General features: G+C 40.8%; 2 protein-coding genes across 2 annotated transcripts in view; both read left to right on the top strand.

Annotated features, from left to right (window-relative positions):
* Positions 1 to 16,717, top strand: part of LOC109308772 (transmembrane protein 2-like) — a 65,998-nt gene extending 49,281 nt beyond the window's left edge. The window contains exons 18-23 of the mRNA XM_019533175.1: positions 4,362 to 4,544; positions 6,856 to 7,075; positions 9,092 to 9,193; positions 11,472 to 11,632; positions 12,940 to 13,049; positions 16,355 to 16,717. Of these exons, the coding sequence (XP_019388720.1) occupies positions 4,362 to 4,544; positions 6,856 to 7,075; positions 9,092 to 9,193; positions 11,472 to 11,632; positions 12,940 to 13,049; positions 16,355 to 16,509 (931 nt within the window). The 3' untranslated portion in view covers positions 16,510 to 16,717. The remainder of the gene's footprint in view (positions 1 to 4,361; positions 4,545 to 6,855; positions 7,076 to 9,091; positions 9,194 to 11,471; positions 11,633 to 12,939; positions 13,050 to 16,354) is intronic.
* Positions 1 to 21,954, top strand: part of CEMIP (cell migration inducing hyaluronan binding protein) — a 139,009-nt gene that overhangs the window by 43,695 nt on the left and 73,360 nt on the right. The window lies entirely within an intron of this gene.

Here is a 21,954-nt window from a genome sequence, read left to right as displayed (position 1 = left end):
AACAGCAGGGTTGATATATGCTCATGCCTGACGATGCCTTTAAAATTTCAGGCTAGCATTTGAAAATGTTTGGTAAGACTTACTGAACCATGACTTTGTACCAGTAGATATTTTGCTTCACTGCTTCGGATTTCAGGGAAAAACCAGAAAGGAAAAGATGACCTCAAAAAAGTTGTCAACACAGTTTGAAGCAATTTTTTGTTTGTTTGCTTTTCCAGTAAAGGTTTCTACAATACTTAATCTTAATTTTTAAATGGACTTTAATTTTATTTAATTTCCCAGTAAAGGGATAGAAACTTCAAATTCAGATTGTGGGGGTGAACACTGCTCCCCCATTGTTGTCACATGCTTTTGCTTCAGAAATTAAAGGAAAAAATGGTGTTCGTTTGCATTCTACATCGACAGCATTTTATGTGTTGACATTTGCATTCCTTCCCTTTTGGAATTAATCCATTAATCAATTTCCCCTTTTATTTGCATGAATCTCATTCTGCACGAGGGAGCATAAGCTGGGAACTCAGACAGGTGAAGATCTGCAATGAACTATTTTTAGTTCATTTTTGGAACTGGTTAGAGTCCAGGTTCACAATAGCCACAGTATATTTAAATGTTTTCTTTGAACCAACTCAGGTTAATAGAATAGAATAACAGTTTAGGAGCACAAATCTTAGTGCCTGTTAATGAGACTTGTCCTCCTAAATTACTTACGCACTGTCAAAAATCCCACTTGATATTACTTAAGTGTTCATGGAGGCAGAATGTAACCCCACTTGTTCAGAAAGACATACCTCACTCCAAAGTCCATGTGATCTGGCTGTGGAGATTAAGCTAGAGAAGTAGTGGGTAGAAAATGACTCATGGATCCAACTGGAGAAGTTTGGAGTCAATGACCTCCAGAGGTCCCTCCCAGCCCTACTTAGCTATGATTCTATGGAATTCAGACACATTGAGGAACTATAATTTATTGAATGCATCTTAAAGAGAATAAGGTTTCCTGCAGCTGAGGTTCCAGCCATAAGGTTCCCTTCAGCCAGTGCATTACAGTGAGCAGGAAAAGCATCCCTTTTTTCTTTTGCATTTAGTCATCTGAATGCAAACCTCATTGCCCGAGGCTGCATTTCCCCACAGTCCTGGTGGTGGCTGAAAAGGGCATGTGACCTCATAAATTAGACTTGAAACTTCTGCTACCCAGATGAAAGGCAGGATCCTTCCTGTTATCTTTCAATACCTGTAGTATTTCTATCTTGATCTCCTAGGGACTATGGCATTTGATCCAGCAGCTAAATGTATGGGAGATGGCTTTCACTGTCCCCCACCATGGAAAAAAAGCCAAAGTCCCTAACATCTGAATTAAATAAGAACCTGTTAAAATACAGTGAACCTAACAAAACAATGGACTTACTTCTTTTTCTTATATTTAATTAAATGATAACTTCTAATGTCTCCTTATCTGTCCCCCCTATTGTGATGTCTTATCTCTGCCTGCAAAAATCTCTAAAGAAGGCCTTTCTCATTGAAACATTTCAACTACAGTGTAATTTATTTTGAACAAACACTCAGTTTGATTGTGCTGGTAAAAGGCTCTAGCAGTTATTTTCCCACATGACCAAAGAGTCAAAACAGACTCAGCTGGGAATTTTTTCTACATTTTTTTTTCTTTCCCCTTATAATTTTTTTTTCTTAATGTTTTTTATTTCCCCTGGGATGGTGATGGTGAAATGATGTAACATTGCACTAAAGCTGTTTCCCAGCCTTTCAGAGTGGTGTTGGGATGTCTGTGTGGCAGTATCTTTAGGGAGCCAAATGTGCTAACACAGTACAAAATAATATCTTATGAAATAGCTGAGCATCTGAGGACATCATCCCAAAAATATTCTATGAGCATGGTTCCTAGTACAGTTCCTTCATTTCCTCTTGTCAGAAGCCAGTTTGTCTGTATGTATCTCTGGTCTCTAGCTCTGCCGAGCTGACACAGCTGAGGTTACTTAAGATTTGGGCAGTATTTGTTCCTTGTTACTGAGCCTGTGCATGGGTGTAGGGTTTATGATTCTAGAGAAGCTTGTCAACTGTTCTACCTTGGAAAGACTGTTTTGTTTTAGACTGTTGATCCAGAGAGAGAAACCAGAAAGAGACTGACCAGGTTTTGCCATAAGAGCAGCTGATGCAGAGGAGAAGTCTAGGTTTTTATTTAGACTCTTAGAATTCCCCAGATCAAATCCTTTTGCCTCTGTTTATGCTATATATACTTTACCTATTCATACCTACCTGGTAGCTGTAGACTGTATAAGCAAATGGTGCTCAACATACAGTCTGCAGGCTGGATTCAGTCCCACAGAGCCATATCTGGCATGTGGGGTTCCCCACGGGGCCAGAAGTTTGGCAGCAGGGGAGTGATGGCAGCATAAATCGCCATGGTACAACTCAGAGCCACAGGGGACTGCCACCAGTCCCCCACTGCCAAATTTCTTTACCCATGAAGAACTCCTTGGGCTGGATGATATGACCCTCTGTGCTAGATTGTGCTGGTGCACAGGGTTAAATTGTGCCTGGATTCAGTGCATGGGGTTGGACTGGTGCATGGGGTTGCTCCATGAATGGCTCCAGCATGCGGGACTGGGCCAGCATCTGGATTTGTTCCACACCCAGATCCAGCATGAAGGGTTGTATCCATGCACTGACCCTGCACTGGATCAGGCCTGAAGACTGACCTTGCACACATGGACTGGCTCTGAGCCACGCACTGGCATACAGGAGTGGGTATATGGAGCACCACTGCTATGAGCTATTGTGCCCTTACAGAGAGCTTGTCTTCTATAGAGTTATAGGGCCTGGGAGAGATGCTTGCAATGTCTGGCTCCAACTCATATTCACCTGCTAAACAGGATTCCAGGTAGTTTTTAAAATATTCAATCACCACCCCATGATATTCTCATTAATACAGTAATGAAATACAGACTAGATGAAAGTACAGATTACAGAGGGGGTGGAGAGAGATGTTTCTCTGTGGCTGTAGGAGATAGCACTAGGAGCAATGGACTCAAGCTGCAGCAGAGGAAATTTAGGTTGGATATTAGGAAGAACTATGAGGCTGTTCAAACTTGGGCGCGGGCTACCTAGAGAAGTTGTGGGTTATCCACCCCTGGAAATTTTCCACAGCAGGTTGGATGGGCACTTGGCTGGGGTGGTTTAGTCGAGAGTGAACCTGCCTTGAGCAGGGGGCTGAAGTAGATGACCTTGTGAGGTGCCTTCTAGACTTGGTTTCCTATGTTATTTTGATCCTAAGGCAGCAACAGACAGAAAGTCCTATCTTTTCTCTGGAACAATAAGAACAATTAGCTAACGTGCCAGGCCAGATACCTGTTCGTGGCATGCTTCAGAAGCTGAGGAGGAGAAATAGGAACTCTGAATATCAGCATGATTACCTAGACTCTTTAAAATGTAATTTTTGTATGACATTCAGCATTTTTCTTTGTTTTAAAAAGAATTTGCCAGGCTGAGTGAATTCTGTGAAACCAAGAAGGTGCTGCTGCCTCCAATAAGTTTTTCAACTGTACTGTAACAGCTTGCTTGATACTGCTGCTTGTAACAGAGGCTTGTAAGTTTTGACAAGTTTTCTTCTTAACTCTGGTAGCCTTGCAAAAGAGCACAGCAGAGCAAGGCTGTAAGGTTCACTGCATTTTCTCCCTGCTTTGCTGTCATCTGCTAGACCTGCTGAAACTGCAGGAGACAAGAGCTAAAAGACCATTTAACCATAACTCCATTTATCGTAAATTAATATTGGAAAGCGAGATTTTAAGGGAAACCATTATAATAAACGCCATCTAAAATGGAGGAAGCAGGTCTCTTTATACTGTGGCTCTGGTTCAGTACAAGGACTTTATAATTCCTAACTCAATGCCTGTGGCAAAACGTCTGCTTAAAAATGGCTCCTCCCTCTGCAGCTACTGATTGATGAACAAAGCCAATGGTAATGGCCTTCCAGGAGATGAGGATGGGCATCATGACTGGCTGCTCCCCAGACTTTATGGGTTGAGAAAATCTCATGGCTCTAAGCAGTTTGGGATCCTGATCCAAAGCCCACCAAAACCAGAGGTCTTTGGATTGGGCCTCTAGTGTCAAATAGCAGATGTTTCCAGAAGAACAAAGTGGATCTGCAGATTTCTTTGAGATCTCTTAGGGCTTGGGGGTGGAAGAGTAAAGAAGAAATAGTGATGGGAGGGGATAGTAGACAACTTTATTTCCTCTTGAATATTATGCCTTCAGCTATAGACACATTATCTTATTTCCATCCTTTGAACATGTGCAAAGCATATATTTTATCCCCTCCTTTTTCACCTTTTGCCCCATGTTTTTGCCAACAGGGGAGACTGGCTGCACATTGCGTTATGTTATCCCAAGGAATCGGTTTTCACTGTTGTGGCAGACATCTACCAGCGGCAGACAGGGCAAGTGCACAGTGTAAAACACTACCTAGCAGCCCCTTCCCGGCACAGTGCCCTCAACAGGACGGGTGAGCGGCTTTTCTACTTCGACAGTGCCTCAGGGTGAGTGATTCCTCTATGCCTGATTCCCGCACTACAGGCTTTTCTCTACGAGAGAGAATACTGCATGTTGGGGATCTTCCTCCTTCTTCTGCCTTCCCTGGTATCCTGTTGTTCCCTTTACACCTGCTCCTTCTCAGTCTAGTGTTCAGGAGAGTGGGGAGAGCTGAGCAGAAGCAGAGAGAAAAGGATGTGTTGGTGATGAGCACCCCTGCATCACTAGGTTGAAAAAGGGGAAAGCTGGATAGTTCAGCTGGGGCAGGAGCGAATAGAAAAGGTAAGAGCAACAGAGAAGCAGGTTCCAAATGAGGGAGTGGAGAAGAAAATATCTTCATTTGCCGGTGCTTGTGTCAACTTCCCACTAAGACCCAGCGAATCTCTCTCACTTCTGGTTGGTACTCTGCTGCTCTGAGCTAGTGCTACTACACAGCTACTAGGCTTAGAGTTCAGGAGTTTGGGTGGGATTCCAAAAAGATAACCACAAGTTTTTACAAACTTGTCTACATGTCTGAACTTTAAGTCCTTTTAGCACAGGATGTCTAAAAGCCCTCAGCAACTTCAGAGCTTCTACAATAACCCTGAACTGATTAGTTTCGGGACTCTCCCAAGCAAGGGAGCAAGCCTTATAAAGTAGGAAAAATTTAAGACCGTTGCTGTCATTAATGAGCAGAATTTGCACAGAGTCGGATAAGTGCATACGATGGATAAATGCATAGCCTTTCTGCAATCCCAAAGCTATGCAATTCAGTGGGGAAAGCAGTAACAACAACAGCAACATCGGTATTTGTGTGTCCCCAGTAAAGATCTAAACACCTTGCATGAAAGAAAAAAACAAGTACTATTGAGAAATACAGTTCAGGGTTCTGCTAAGGTATTTGAAAAACTGTACACTGTGTCCTAAGCACACATCCCAGAATGCCTAACCTGACAACGCAGCTAGCTCAAGTAAATCTACAAATGTCGGATTTGAAAATAAAAAGGGGCATAGATAGCACTCTCTCTCGTGGTAGGAATTGTGAAATAATTATTTGCTAATCTGTCCTCTTTTTTATGTACAAAATGTAATCCACATTGTGGGGACAGATTGTTTACTAGTGAAGAGCAGGGCGAAGTGTTTCCTCACAAGACTGCAGAGATGGAGCCATGAGCTGTCATGAGCTGTCAGCTATCTCTTAGGACTTTGATCGTGCAAATGGATGGGCCTGACCTAGCTTGATTTGGGAACTCTGAGGCTATTTATATTTTTTGGGACTAAGCTTTGCTATTTTTAGTCTGACTGAGCACAGAGGTTTGGGTTTGTTGTTGTTCCTAGCCTGCATTTCATAAAGAGTGGGATACTCCCCCTTCTCTTTCCAGCCCCATGTGCTTGATCTCTGGAGGCAAGCCAGGTTCACTTATTTGTTTCCATTTGTCTGGAAGAAAGAGCATTAACAAAATCTTTTTTATTCAGCACAAACATTTTCCTGACACTGCCGCTGAGCTGTTTATGCAATTTCCTTGAGCCTGTGCTGCAGAATGGCTGCAAGTGAACAGCTACAAAAATGAGCCTCACAGCTGACGATCCTGTGCAATGATCCCTTCATGGGGATCAATTGTGTCTAGGCTGCAGGGGCTGTGCTAGGGTGACACAAAGGCAAAGAGCCCCTGCAGGAACTGCTGGAGGCCTCAGGCAAACCCGGTGCCTCCAAGGCGATAGAGAGAGTGCAGCGGACGCTCCATTCTTTAGAAAGGCGCAGCCCAGATTTGCCAGCGTGGGTGGAGGAGTGTGGACGTGTCTACTGCTAGAAGGCGTGGGTAGACCCCGCATGCCCTGCATGTGAAAACAAAGTTGCTTCAGGCTTTTTCATAGGAGGGATCACCATGAAGAACACTTTGTGCCCTCACTTCCTCGAACAGTCATGCAGAACCTGGCAAAACTCTTTTTTCTGCGGGGCACTAGGTTTGTCTATGTCAGGGGCAGGCAATTATTTTGGGCAGAGGGCCGTTTACTGGGTTTCGGCAAGCCATCGAGGGCTCCATGCCAGGCAGCCCAGGGCAGATTAATATTAATTTTCTAAATTTTTTTAGGGGCCCTGCGGGCCAGATAGATTGGCCTGGTCGGCCACATCTGGCCCCCGGGCTACATTTTGCCCACCCCTGGTCTATGTGCTGCATTGGGAGAGTCTAACTAGGACCTGTGTTGGGATCCAACAACTTTTGACGAAGAATGTTAGTAGAATGGGTTGAATATAGGGTAGCTGCTATAGATCCCTTCTCAGGCCAGATAATCCTCTGACTGTAGCCCTGCCCCTTTTGTGTTGCTCTCTTTTATTAGATACCTGTTTGTTCATCTTCAAGCCCACGAAGCTCGAAAAGGGCATAGTTACTGCTCTCAGCAAGGCTGTGAACGCATTAAAATTATGGCACACATGTACTCAAGGGACTCCTGGAGTTGTGCCTTTAACCCTTTCCTGGAGGATTATAACAGACCAGCCACACAGCACTCAATTCCTCAGCGACTGACTGCGCCTTGTAGCCAGTGTGGTGCCCCTCAGGTACAGAACTTTGCCTTTTCAATCAGAACTTAGTTTGTGCAATGTAAATGTCCATATAAGACATTAATTTTCACCACACACAAGAAGGACCCTTAGGCAATTCTTTTTTGTTCTTGACTGTGGCCAAAAGTTAGCCTAGATATGTGTATGTTGTGCATTTTTCTGAATTTCTACAGCCTTGTCTAGTAGACTGCAGAGATAGGGAACTTCTCTGAGGTTAACTGGAAGAAAGTGAACTTCTATTTTGCAGGACAAACTAAAATGACCTGCAAAATGGCTCAGATGAAATCAGCTTTGACTTGACAAGTACTGCAGTTTTTGTTGCTGGGGTTCAGGCCAGGCCATATTTGTGGTCTGTGTATATCTGGGATGAGTAGCAATGAAGTTAGGGCCAGATTCAGCTCTCATGTTCTTTAGATTTGACTGGCATAACTTTGGTAGCGTTATCTCAGACCTAGACCAGTAGAGCTCAGAATCTGGTCCGGCATTTGTAAATGAGGCATGTGCATTTAAATGCCCACGCTGTATGTAATGTCATATATTTAGTGGCTAGCTAATGGGGCCAAATTCTGTTGAATCCTGATTATCTTTTTCCACGAGACAGAGTTTACAGTATCCTGATTCAAGCATGTAATACAATTGATTTCAGAATGAGCCAAGGCGTGACATGGGTAATGTGGGGGCAGTCATAAAAGATCCAGTATCATTGTGGTTTTATGGAGCTATCTCCTACGGCAAGTGGTAATTCTGGAAAATGTTTCACAGCATTGGCCATTTAATTTTATGGTATGTGATCCCTGGAAGAACCCATTTCTTTCATGAACAGTACTAGAACTGGTACATTTTCTAGTCGGTGTATTCAGAGATACAAAATTCCTATTTTACACACAGATCTATCTGTCCATCCATCCATCATGATGTTTCTTTTGAAATATGTTATTTCTTTGAAATAAATTATTCAGATTTTAAAATAACATTGTAAAACATGTACAATGTACATGTAAAACATGTTCATTTCTTCTGTTTCCTGTGAGGCAATCTTATATCTTATATCCTGGGTGAGCAATCCTTTAAGTCCAGATCCTGCCAATGTTGTATGTGGTTATCTTTGACTGTGGTAAAATTTGCAATCTGGATGAAAATTTTCATGCCAATTTAGAATTTTGATCAAAAAAAGCATTTTTTTAAAAAAAATGTGGATTTTTGTCTCATTTTTGACCAACTATAGATCTGCTTAGGAATCTTTAATGTTCACATTTGTTGTGGAAATTCTGTCCTTTTTTCATCCAGTTCTTCAGCTTTATGGATGGGAGTAAAATTCAATTTGATGCTTAATTTGCAGAGTAGAGATCTTACTGTATAGATACTTCTATAGAAATCAATAGGATTGAAGCCAATCAATGTCAATGAAGCCAATGGAAGAAGGTCCTTTGTCAGTAAAAGACAAGCATGTGGTCATGGAAATAAAAGAAATAGAAAAAACCAAAAAATATAGAATAAAGGGAACTAATACAGACTGGTATGAAAGTCTACCCTGTCTTGCCATGTTAGGAAAAGATGCCATTTCAGGACCTTGAGTGTTTTTTCAGCAGCAAGTGATACAGTTGTCTAAACACCTGTTTATGTCCCAAGTTTCCATAAAGGAGACTGTGGGGGGCAGGTAAAGAAAAAAAAAAAACAACTGGAATTTATAGGCAAATGTTACACAGATACACTGACAACACTGTGTTCAAAGGTATCTACTGTAGACAGCATAAATTCATTTTAAACAACTGTTACGTTAATGGCACCAATAGCAATTGCTATCCTAGTATATTCCCATTGAGCTAAATGTTTTCTTAATAATGAACATTTGTTTGTGAGTGAGTTTCATAACTTGAAAAAAACATATGCACAACAGGAGTATCTCCAGTTTGGGGCTCTGTAACTGTGTAAATGGGCATGGATGCAGGTTGGTTGAAATGAAAAACATTTGGCAAGCCATATTTCAAGTCTCCTCCTTTCAAATAATTCCAGGTTGCTATCACTAGTAAACCTTCAATCAAATATGTAAGAATCCAGATCCAGTCTCTCAGCAGAGCTGACATGCAGAACCACTTAAAATCAGCTTTCATTAAGGTATGCATTATGCCAAATTTGAATAAGTGATTAAACAAGGGAAATTTATTTCTAATAACAGTTATTGCAAAATCTTCTTGAGTCTTAAAAACTATGAAAAACAATGGAAAGGGGAACTTAGAGTTGAATGTTGAATGTTTGAATTCATTGGTCTTATTTATAATTAGTTCCATTAATACTAAACTAGAGTGATAGGGAATTTTTGGATAATAAGGCCAAGATTTGGATGCTAACAAAGAAAAAAAGCCATTTATCAGGCTAAAAGGGAAAATAAATCCACCATTTAATTTCTAAGAAAGGAAAAACAAAAAAATTGATGTAGCACCTAGTCAAAAGAAATGTTTGTTTTTCTAGTTCTGCTATTGGTAGCAGATTAAAACCACAATACTCTCAGTACTACCTAAGAAGATTGAAAGCTCTGGGGGGCAGATTTGCACATTTTTGCATGTTTTCCTCACAGGGAAAGGGTGTTACCATGGATGCAAAGGCACTTGTCCAGAATTTACTTATATACTTGTGCTTTTAACAGCTCAAGTTAGGTCAGTATCCTTATGGACACAGAAATGCTGGGATTTCTCATCAGCCACATTGGTTCCTCTGTCCAAACGGACAGGAGAACAAAAGGATGAGTATCCCAAGGAAGTGCCATGGCTTCCAGTGAACTGCAAAATGCAGTGATGTACTATATGCAGTTAATTCACATGCTGAAAGAGACTGGGGAAAATGGGTGGTGATTCATTAAACTTTTTAGTTTTCCAAAGCTCTAATTGAAACCATTGTTTTTCAAAAAAGTTTAATTGTAGAAACATGTATTCCTAGCTAAATGGAAGGCAGGGCCATGCAAACAGTACGGAGTCTTGTTTGAAAAGGAATTCTTGCCCTAATTCGGAAAAGGCCTAGGGAATTGAAAGCGGGGAGAAAAAAAAGAACAAGCCAGGCACCCGTCCAGAGCTCAAGTGTTGCCAAAAGAAACTTGGGCCTAACAAGCTTTGTCCTTAGTTTAAAATCTGTGTTTCCAAGTTGGTCATAAATTTGACAAAGTGCCCCTCTCCTGTTCTTAAGAAGATGACATAATCCACTGTGCTTTGTGCCAAAAGCCTCAGGTGGCATCCTAGCCAACAGCCACTTTCTCCAACCCCAGGACTGCACTATATTCACCATGGCTTCTTTTCTTTCTGTGATCCTTCACTAACCAACTCTTGCCTGAGGCTCTTTGTTTTCCTCTCTGTAATCCCAAATGCCCGTAGGTGCTAGGCTCTCTCCTCCTTCCAACCCCGCAACCCTGCAATCTCCCTTTGCTCCTAACTTTGAACATCTTATAGAGGGAGAAGCAGCACTAGCAACCTTCCTGATGGGTTTCCGTCTTAATCACTCTGCTTCTAGTCCTCAAATGACTCAGAACCATGTGATTCAAACTGCTTTATGACCAGGACCAGAAGGGCTTTGAACCAATTCAGGAATAGATGTGCCATATGGAATAATACTGAACGATGATTTCTGCTGTGCAGAAATGCACATAAACTCTGTTTGGACAGGCTGCCACAATCCTTTCCCGGAGCGGTGGTTCAGCAATCCTCTGTCCCTCTGTGCTGGGCTTCCTACATGAACTATATTCCTTGTGACAAGAGTTATTGCCCAAGACTCCCGTGATGCACTACTTGTACTCTTCAAGTGTGTGAACCCTGGTGCATCATGGGAGATGTAGGCTACCAGGGAGCCGTAGGCTACCAGGGAGCCTACCCCATGGAAGTTAATAGCACAAGTTTGTTAACTGAACTAGAGATCCCTGAGGCAGAGTGACAAGATTGCCAAATTCTTGTGTTGTGACCAAATTTTTAAATAGTTGCATTTCCATTTACAATCAAATGTTTCTACAACCCCCCCGTGTATCTTTGACCACCTCTGAAGAAAAGCCACAAACCACAACATCTAAACAACATAAATTACACTGGGTAAGCCAGATGGCTGATTAAAACTGGCTGAAAAGCACTACTGAGCTGTGTAGAAATACGTCCGTTGAGGCAAAGACCCTTGCTCTCTTCCGTTCTTCGCAGCACTCAACTTGCCAGACTTGGAGAAGAATAACAGGGTTTCCAATCTTTAGTGATTAAACCACCTTTTGGGAATGTTACTTCATGCATATTCCTGATTGCTTAAATGATGATAGAGTGTTATCTATTTTCTCACCTGCTTATAATTCCTCTCTCACAAACACCATTCAAAGGCTCCCCATTTGTCTACTGACTTCAGCTAATCCTAACCTGTATTTTTGTTGCAGATAAATGATACATTTTTCTTGTTCAGTAGCCGTGGGATATTCTTCGTGGTGCTGGATGCATGTTCAGGAGCAGTCGTGAGTAGGCGGCATTTTGACACAGTTGGTGCCATAGATGCTGCCAGTGCAATGACTGATTATGTTCAAACATCTGTAAAAGAGAGGTAAGCAAGGTGTCGAAAGCCAAGTACATGTAGTAACGTGTAGGTGAGAGACAAGGGGGGGAAAATGGCCTACTTTCACAGCTGAACTTGTGTCTGGAGAAAGCTGAGGAAGTTTGAATGATAAAAACCCAAATATTCCAGAATAAACACCAGAATATTCACCAGATTCTGAAAGAAACACTATTTTTCTCTCTGAGGAATGTGCGGACTGAGGTAGGCTTTCTGGAAAACTGGAAAGTTGCTCTAAGTTAACAATTCATTTTCCAGCGTGAGGTAGACAAACCCTTTGTGGTGACATTTGTAATTCTATTAACTTATCCAGTGTCCAAGCCTGAACCAGCAGCAGTTTCCTGGCAGCTGATGACTCAGATTTCCAGTTCTGAAAAGAGCCCGTTTCTGTTTATTCTTGCTGGTTGTTTTTGCTTTTTTGAAAGATTAAAATCAGAAATGTGCCAGATTTTCCAATCAGATTTTTCTTCGGCTCCAGCAAATAGACCTGCCTGCCTGCTGGCCCTGTCGCCTCAGAAGAGCTTTGGTGACGGGCTGGATCATCTCTGTCTGTGTCTGGTCCACATTCCTCATGGTTTTATGTGTCACCACATAAACACAGAACAACAGAGATTTATGGACAAATTCTTGGCTGCCGGCAGAAGCAGGTCAAATAACCAAAAAACAGACTTTAGTTCCAAGACATTTCTGAGCAGTTCATGACCAGACTTGAATGCTTCTGAACTAGCACATGGGTGTATACACATACACACATATGGTTATATGTGAATAAACTACGTTCCCACATAACTATATAGACGCAGATATATTCAGTTTGATTTTCTTCCATGGCTTCCTGTTTTGCAGCCATGAAGTTAGTCATTTAATCTAAATGCTACCAGTTGTGCCTATAATACAGTGCAAGTGCAACTCATTGTGGCACACAGTGAATCTAGAGGGATGCACAACCAAACTGAGGTTTGAATGAAAATCAGGATCAGAATGTAGATGGTATGAAAGTGTGTATGGGACTACCTTATTCCAGAAATATTTTTCCTATAGGTCAAAATCCTCTGACATGGGATAAGTTTTCTTTCACCAGCATTGGCTTTGTTTGATTCAGTAAACTGAAAGAAACACTGATAAAATAATCCCCCAGTTCAGGAAAGCATTTACGCACATGCATGTATGCATACATGTTATTGAAATTATGCTGAAAGATAAGCATGGGCTTAAGAACTTTCTTGAATAGGGGGTTGGAGACTCTTAGCAAAACTAGTCTTTTTCTGGTATGCAGTAATAACTGTCCTTCTTTCCAGATCAGTCGTTCTCGTGTGCTCTAGAGATATGGCAGAAATGACTGGATGCTCTGAAATGTCTGTTTTTACAAGGTTAGGTTCTGCAAAGCCTATTGTCTTCCACAAAAAAGGTGACTATATTTTTTTAATTATACTGCAGTGCCCCTTTTGCCTGAACTTGCAGGTGTGTTTGTGTATAAAGAAGATGCAAATACTTCCCCTGTGTGTCAACAGTGAAAATTATTGAAAAATTCTTAGCTGGGAGCTGAACAGAAATTTGAGAAGTGTTAGCATTTTGTTAACAATCAAAAATGGAACTCAGCAGGGAAAAAAAAAGACAGAAGAGGCTGAATCTTTCAGTTAAGAGTCTGTTTTTTCATTGCAAATGAACAATTTACTAGTCAAAGACAAGGCTCCATCTTTCAAATTCAGACAGTTGCAGAGGAAAAATAGCCATACAGTTAAATTTAATAATGAGGAAAATAGCTTGAAGTGAAATAAAAACAAATATTTGAATAAAATCAGACATTGGAGAAGGGATCAACCACCAGGTTTGGAGAGGTCTAATTGCATTTTTACCTTATTTCCCATAAGATCATTTGCAATAATTATCAATTTTATAGTGCGCCTCTGCTATTGATAATGAATTGCCCTAATCACCCAGTTAAATAGACAAAGCTGGTTGTCTGCTCAAAACTGTATTTTCATTCCCAAACAATTGAGCTCACTGTTTTGATTTTTTTTAGTGTTTTCTTGCACCCGTGCACTTCCTAAGGCTAGAAGTAGACATTCCAAAATGTCTTTTAAAAAGACTTTTCTCACTGTCTTTACAACCCAGCTGGGGCAAATAGAAACCTTGATCTCCAAACTTTTCCAGCCTTACTGCCAGATCAAAGAACTCCAGAGAACCTTGCATAAACTTGACTGCTGTCTGGACCTACCAAGTCATTGTTTGTTTGGACATTCATCCATCACTTGCTAGAATAGAGGTTGCAAGCATTACCTTACACTTAAGTTGTGGATCTCATCTCCATGATTTAAGGTAGAGCAAGCAATCTGTTCAGTTCCCGGTCAGTGAATGGATTTCTTTTGCAAAGGAAGTGTTGTGCTTTGATTTGATGTTTTTACCAAGCATTTGTCTTATGGCTGCTGCTCCATCATTTCTTATTCTCAGTGTATTTGGCACTCTGATCCAGTGCTCGCTGGCTTTCTTTCTGTAGACTTCTACTGGTTTTGGATTTGGCCATTTCAATTTTATATCATTGTTTTGTAAATGTCTTCATTGACTGACAAGAAACTATGGCCCTGTTCTGATGCCATCAGTCCCTCTTCGGTCAGACATTCCCGTTCCCCTCAATATCAAGTCCTCCTAAGGTAATCTGGGATCTGATCCTGCTGGCTCTACAGTCAAACTCCCCTTGGCTTCACTGGGAGCCGCATGGGCAAAAGGGCCCCAAGCAAGGGACATTCAGGTTTACGTCTGTCCTCCCCACACCCTGGCTAAGTTCTTTTCTGAGCTAAATGCATGCAATTCCCTTTCCATGGCATGTGTATACACCCACCTGAGGGCAGAAGTAGGGAGTGAGTACCTGCCCGCATTGTGATGAGACACTACAGACATCAAAGGCCTTAGCAATCTTGCAGTGTGCTGTAATGCTTCAGAGCAACATGCACTTAATTGACTGAGCAGCCTTAAATCTGAATTTCCTCTCTTTTGTTTATTTAGCTGAAACTCTTGTCAAAGGCTTAGCGTGGATGTGACTGCTTGATGTTCTTCCATGTAGTAATCCTACTGGAAAATAGAAAGTTATTCAAGTCCCACTTTCATGGACTTATTTCTTGGGCTGATAAGAAAATCGGGCAGTAAGCCTGCCATTCCATTTGCTAAAATTGCTACCTCTCAAGCACAGGTCAGAAGTGGAGTTGGCTTGTATTTTCAGTCTCTCCCTCTCTCTCTTCTTGGCTGCTTTTTACAGCAGCAAATTAACTTGTCCAAAATATTGTTTTATTTAGACTGATTCTGTCTTCTAGTTTAAGTGGCTATGTTAAAACTCATTCATTTTATTTTTCCAAAGCACAGAGATTATATGCTTTAACAGCAAGGGCAGTGGTTTTGCTTTTGTGCTTATTTTGGTTCTAAACTCGTAATTTTACCATTGTAATTTTGCACAAGAAATACACACACACACACACACAATAAAATCCTGAAAACTTTGGAAAAAAATCTCCAACAAAGAAGTTTCTTTCTGTCAGAAGTTTTCAAGGGTAATTAGTGACATAACCTACTTAGTGCCATGCTGCACTTGCAGACACTGAGCTAGATTCTGCCCTCTGCTGTGACCTCTCTTTATTGTTCAGTGATCTGATAGACAGCGGAAAAGATCCATGCAGAATCTCCCTGATCTAATGGAAATCTGTGGTAAAAAAGTGCTGCTGATATGTTAGGTGGTACTCTTCTTCCTGAGCCAAGTCAGTAATGAACTAATATCTTAGTGTGACGTGAAGGGACATGGTGCTGCTGTCTCGGATGAAATAGGAAACTGCCTGTCATTCCCATCGCACTTCTCACAAGAGCAAGGGTGTTAACCTAGATGTCTGTGCCAAATTCCAGTCTGTGTAATTATGTTCCAACTCCTTAAAATTCCCCCTGTTGACTTAGTTGTGCAAGGTATTTGACTTTCCAACCTCTTAAAGTGTTGTGTAGCATTGTTCTTACTGTGAAACCGGCTGCCACAAGCCACTCTAGAGGCGGCTGTATTGCAGTGAAGGTTGAAACATTTCTTCTAAACTTAGATGGTTTGCTTCAGCTTCTATGGAGAGCATTTCCAAACCTCCAATTAACTTCTAATGGGAACAGAACTGGGGTCTTATTAAATGGATCTACAGTACTTATTCATGTGACAAGGATTTCTGTGTATAGTCCCACTGTATTAGGTTTATAGGACTGAGCTCCTGGTTTGTAAACAGCCTTGGAGTCTTTTGTGATGCAAAAAATTAATATAAATGAAAGTATACGCAATACCATTGGACTATAAGACAGCCCAGTACCGTGGGAGAATCAATAATTGCTTAGTCATCATAGGGAAAAAATGATTTAAACTATTTAAAGAAGGATTCTAAATACCTAACCATTTTCATGTAGTCAAATATTAAAAATTACCAGCACTTAAAAATAAAGAACACAATGCTCCCACTAACTCAGACCAGCTCCCATTTCACTGAAATACCTTAAATAATACAGGGTGGTCAGCTTACTGCTTTAGTTTAGTGCATTTTAGTTCAGGCCTTGTTTTTTCCTTCCTTCCTTCCCCCCCAGAAAATAGGTGGCTAAAAAGTTTATCTGATACAAGAAGTGGGTTTAAATGTCATAATGATAAATGGCTATTCCTTTAACTAAGTAATGCATAGGGTCATTCATTTTGTCTCCCCTTTTCAGGGAGTTTTGCTATGCTCGGATATAAGGGACAGGTCAAACCCTCCTGGATTAAAATCCTTAATCGAGCTGCTGATCAGAAAGCCGTTTCTCTACAGCATTACGTTCCCTTGAAGTTGAATGAATATGGATGTCCAGCTAAAGCTGAAGATTTTTAGGACGCCCCATGTAGCAGAGCCACTTACAACACAACTCCATAGAGGATGGAAAATTTGGCAATTAAATCCTGCTACGCTGTTGGCTTAACATGAGCCTGGCAAATTCTACAGCTCTCAGCGTCACTCCAGTGTTATTTTTATGAGATTGTATCAAACCAATGTTATTTCACTTGTATTTTTTATAACTAATAAATATATTCTTATCTTACAAAAGTGTGGAGAACACTTTGTTTTTCAAGCAGTGCTCCCCTTCCTGGGAAAAACAGAAGTATTTTCGAGCATACCCGTCATTTGATATGATCTGGAGCATTTAGAAGGTGAGAACTGGCTCTTCAGATGCATATGAAACAGGAATGAAACTTGGCAAAGAAATTTGATCAGTATCCAAGCAAAGAGGTGACTTCTCTCAGAGGTAGGGAACCGTCTGCTCCAATACTTCCTTTAATTCACACTCAGCAATTCAGTAACTTCTATAGAAATGTGTACCAGCCTTATAAAAATCTCCATCTGCCAAAGCATCTATGATGAACTGAAGTTAATAAAATCAGCTCATGTCAATGGATAAACTCACAATAATCCTATAATTATACACTTTCCCACTCGTCAGGCTCAGTTTTGAGTGCATTGAGTAATTCTCAGTATAGACCGTGCATTGTGGAATTCTGACTAGTGATGGGTGAAATGACGTCTGCTCTGCTGGTGTGTAAATTCAATTAAAGACTTTCAGGAGTGTGGGCCACTTAAGTTGCATTGCTACTGTAATATCAAATCCTGCATTTGGGGCTACCAGAGCACCAAATGCAATAAGTCTAGGTCACATGAAATTCTTTCTCTTTATATCATTAGTAGTGTGGCAGAGGAAGGGAGAAGATCTGGTCGATGCACAGCAAAAAGAGGCTAGTTCTCTGTGGTTTCTTTTTCTTTTAAATTGCTTTTCATTGCATTTCTTAAGAAATAACAGCTTTGAATGCAGATTGGAAAACAGCTGATGACTCCATTCACCACAAATTAGGAATAGAATTATCCTGTTAGGGGTATGCTGAAATTTTGGTTGATATACTGTATTACTGGTGACAGCAATTATGGGGTGATAATTTAAACTAATACAGCTAAATATTGATTTCTAACCAGTGCAGCATTATTTTCAGAAGCTAAAGAATTCTCCAAAATGCTCATACTAATAAAAAGTTAGACTAGAGTAAGAAATATATTTAGATTTGATTTAAATGCCAATGATTGAAAACAGTGCCTATAATTTTTTCCTTTTAAATCCTGCAAGCTCAAATAAGACATTTTATTAACTAGTCTATATCCAGTGTCCTCACTGATCACAGTGATTGGCCTCACAGCAAGTGTGGAGGTGCAGTAAGAGATGGGTAGCAGTTTTGGAGTTGGGGAGAAATGGTAAAATAACGGGTGCAATTGTGACATCCGTGTCAAAACTCCTTTTGACATCATTGGGTCCACGTCTCACCCAAAGACTCCTGCACCAGCTGTTGATTCAAGTAAACCTCCAGCAAAAACAAATAAAATAATAATTATGTTCCTATTTATTATTATTAGCTTTAGAGAACTAACTTGTTTACTGTTAAATTATCTTAGACTTGCTTAGACATGCAGGAAGACAAAAGACAAACATGGTTCTTATGGTTTGAAACGTCAATAATTCTCTTTCCTATTTCGTTGTACAGCAAAGTGCGTGGAAAGCTAACTCTAGATTATTATGATAACTTTGCCATAAAAGAAAAAAAATCAGGAATCACTTTTTATGTCTTTTTCTTTGTTTATAAAATGACTCTTTCCTCAACAAGGTTTCTGTTTGTAGAATGAACACCAGCATCACAGCTAGGATTAGTTGATACCTTTGTTAGCAGTTCTGGCTGAGAAGCCAAGAATTGAATGGTTTATGTCATCGTTTGGAAGATTTTCTCATCCCTAGAGGACATGCCTCTAATTTAAAATTATTGGCAGTTTAGTTGTAGGGAAGCTTGTACTGCTGCTATTCATGCTGTACCTGATCCATGGAGGGAGAGTGTGTAGGTCTCCCTTGCTGTCAATACAGCATGTTTACCAGCACCAGATTCCCGTGAAAAGTTTATAAAAGAAACCAGAAAGAGCATTTCTTTAAAAATTACAAATTAAAGGTTTTGACTGTTGAAGAAATGTCTTTACAATGAATGTGATTCTCCATTTAGAATAGCTGCATGGCTAGATGCATTCAACAAATATGCTTTTCATTTTTGTAGTAACCACCAAATGAATCATTGATGGGTATAGTGAAGAGGTTTTCTAGGGATGTAAGGATGACTTCTGCATGATGAACCATGCACGTGATGCAGAATGAAGTGCCTGGTAATCTGCATTTTGCTCAGGATTATAGAGCAGCGTGAGTGCGCCGAGTAGGAGCAGTAAGAGCTTTCCTGGGGGAAATGCAATCTGCCGCATCTGCAAATCTGTTGCTATCAATGACCACTGCAAACAATAATCTCTATCTTCTTTGTGCTGCAGCTGTTTGTCTGTTTATATTATATCTATTCCTGTGGTCTCTAAATTCCTGTCCTGTTGGTCCAGAAGATGCCTGGGTTGAATAACAACAATTGGCAAGTAATATGGCCTGTTTCTGAGCCTCTTTGAATCATAAATAATCTTCCTACCTTCAGGGCAACAGTGACAATTTCAGCTTCCAAGAAGGGTGAGGGAAACTGGCTGGGAAGAAAGAGCAGTTCAGAATGAAAGCGTAGGGCAGGACATGGGCCTTCAAACACTTCCATTATTTGGACAGGACTACTCCTTACCTCAGCATCTTGTTTGACTGAGACCAAATGGGGAAAGGGATGTTAAACTTAGAGGGTGGACGCCGCCATTTCAGAAAGAAATAAGAAGTTATAATATTGATGTCATGTTTATGCTTTATACATTTCCATGAATGTATTTATAGCATATTGCTATCTCTACAACGTGTATATCAGCATATCTATAAACTCAGGTCTAGAGATAAAGCTGCGTAACATCACTGATTTATTTGGTAAACAGGTAAATGTTATAGGAGGTTTTTTATTGGAAGTGAGTTAATTCTTCCCTCTCGGTATATATTGTTTAATGGAATCTTGCATCTTAACACTAAACCTTATTTCACAGGGAAAATTCATGTCCTACTCCACTTACCTTTGAATTCTTGACATCTATGCACAGGTTACCTGGCCAGGTAGGTGAGGGCCTCATTACTAATATTTGATCTGCTTTGAAGTCTTGGGAACTGAAACAGTCAAAGAGGTTGCTGCCAGTGTTTTGTTGGCTGGACATGTGCTCCCTGGTGGAGTAAGTCCCTCTGGCATCCATTCTCACCATCCAGCTGATATCATGCCACTAAGGTGGGACTAAACCCTTGTGCTATAAAGCTTAGCTGATTCAAAGTGCTTTACATCAGCTGATCTCTTGAGACTATGCAGTAGGAAATCAGAGGTGGAGAGAGTGGATTCATCCCCAGAACGGAAGGTAGGAAAGCTTATTTTTTGACTTAATAGAAACTCTGAGGAAGTCTCTGCTGCTGTCTTAGAAAGATAACATTCTAGAGAGTTATTGTGATGAACTTGTCGGGCTTGACCGTCCACCATGGGTCTAAATGGAAGAGGTTCAAACTCTGTGTGCTGAGTATCATATAAAACCTAGACAGGGCTGAAACTGAGACCTTTCAAGTAGCACTTTAAAGTCCTCTGAACTCCTGTTATAACTGTTATGTTTTCTGGGGCCATTCAGGGAAAGAAAAGCAAGATCTGTTTGGCTGTGAGCTTAAGTCTAACATTGAAATGAAATACTTACAGTGCATGATCTTTATTTTCCTGGGGCTTTATTTGATCATATCTGACAGGTCCAGACCCTGAATCCCAATAAAACATCACAGAGCTTTAACCCCAGTGTGAGACTAAACAATTGGTAAAGGAGAAGCAGGAGGCAGGCAAGGAATGTATCCAACCTCCTGAAAAATATCTCTCCTTCCCAAAAATTAGACTAGTGGCAAGTGTCCTGGAGAGGAAGGCAAGGAGCTGTGGTCAGCCAGACACAAACAGGAGAGGACTACAAGTGCAAAAAGAAAAATATTTGCGTCCTGTTCAAAGAAGCATTCAGAGGAGGAGAGTGTAGTAATTGGTACTGCTAACCTATTTGGCCACTGAAAGTGCTTTCCCATGCTTAAGGGTAAAATAAACCTGAAGATCAGGAACATTTAACAAAGGCTGCTGTTTTCTACCTAGACTCTCAGGATGCCAGAGATACATTTTTCCACAGCTGCTTCTAAGGTTGCATCTCTGCATGCACCAAAAGATGTGTGGGAAAAGGTCACTTAAGCCCTTTTGGAAATGTGATTGACCAGACAACTTAGTTATCCTTGCACAGACCCAGGAAGTTAGCAAACTGTCCACACATTTTGGTATCCAATGCAAAATATCCATTGTGTGGCATCTATAGTTGCTCATCTGAAACAGGCGCTTTCCCAATAAATGTGCATGTGCCTGGGTAACCTGTTCCTTCTTTATTGACAAATGGCTACATTTTCAGAAGCACCTAATGATTTTGGAACCTAATTTCACTGATTTCCAGTGATGCGAAGTCTCCTTAGTATCCAAGGAATTTTGAAAATGGAATCTAGGCTCCAAAATTACTTGGGTGTCTTAAAATTTTTACTCACAATGATTCCATGGCCATAGGTCAGATTCAGCAGTGTGAGCTCCTTCAACTCTTATAGCCAAAGCAAGGTGGGAGCAGAGGGAGGCTGACCACAAAAGGAATGCTTTTGAGTTATTTAACCTGTATAAAAAATTGGTCAACTGTCAAACAAAAAATGTCATTTTTAAAGGAAAAGTATAAACAAATTCCATCTTTTCCTCTCAAACTAGTGACTGAGTTAGCCCCAAATTTAACCCCTGTCATTCCCTTTTGCATTGAATTTTCTTTTCACCAAGTGCATTTCACCTAGCCCCTACTTACTGGATCTGTTTGTAGGAGTGAAATGGTTGAAAGAAGTTGCAGAAAATATGATTTTACTTCCACCTCTTCCTCTTTCTTTGCCCACCCACAAAAATCTGGCTCACTGCTAAGTGGAAAATATAATCTCAAACTCCTGCACAGGAACATTTGTGATTTAATAATGATGTTCTATGTCCTTTGAGTTCAGGTTGTGAAGGCATTTGCATTAGAAATCCCTAGATGCTTGCTTGTTTGTAAACCTGGATGAAGGCTTCAAAAAACTCCAAAACTTTGCTTGGATGTTGGTGAGTGGTGGCACTCCTTAGCCCAGTAATGTCAATATATCAAAAGGTTGAAACTTTCTTGGTTAAGAGAGCAAACATTGGCCCTCAAGTCATAGATTTCATAGACATCAGGGCTGGAAGGGACCTCGGGAGATCATCGAGTCCAGCCCCCTGCCCAAAGGGCAGGAAGTCAGCTGGG

This window comes from Crocodylus porosus, unplaced genomic scaffold (genome assembly GCF_001723895.1).
Source record: "Crocodylus porosus isolate Cpor-Errol unplaced genomic scaffold, CroPor_comp1, whole genome shotgun sequence".
Lineage (NCBI taxonomy): Eukaryota > Metazoa > Chordata > Crocodylia > Crocodylidae > Crocodylus > Crocodylus porosus.
This window is presented reverse-complemented; position numbering and strand designations above follow the sequence as displayed.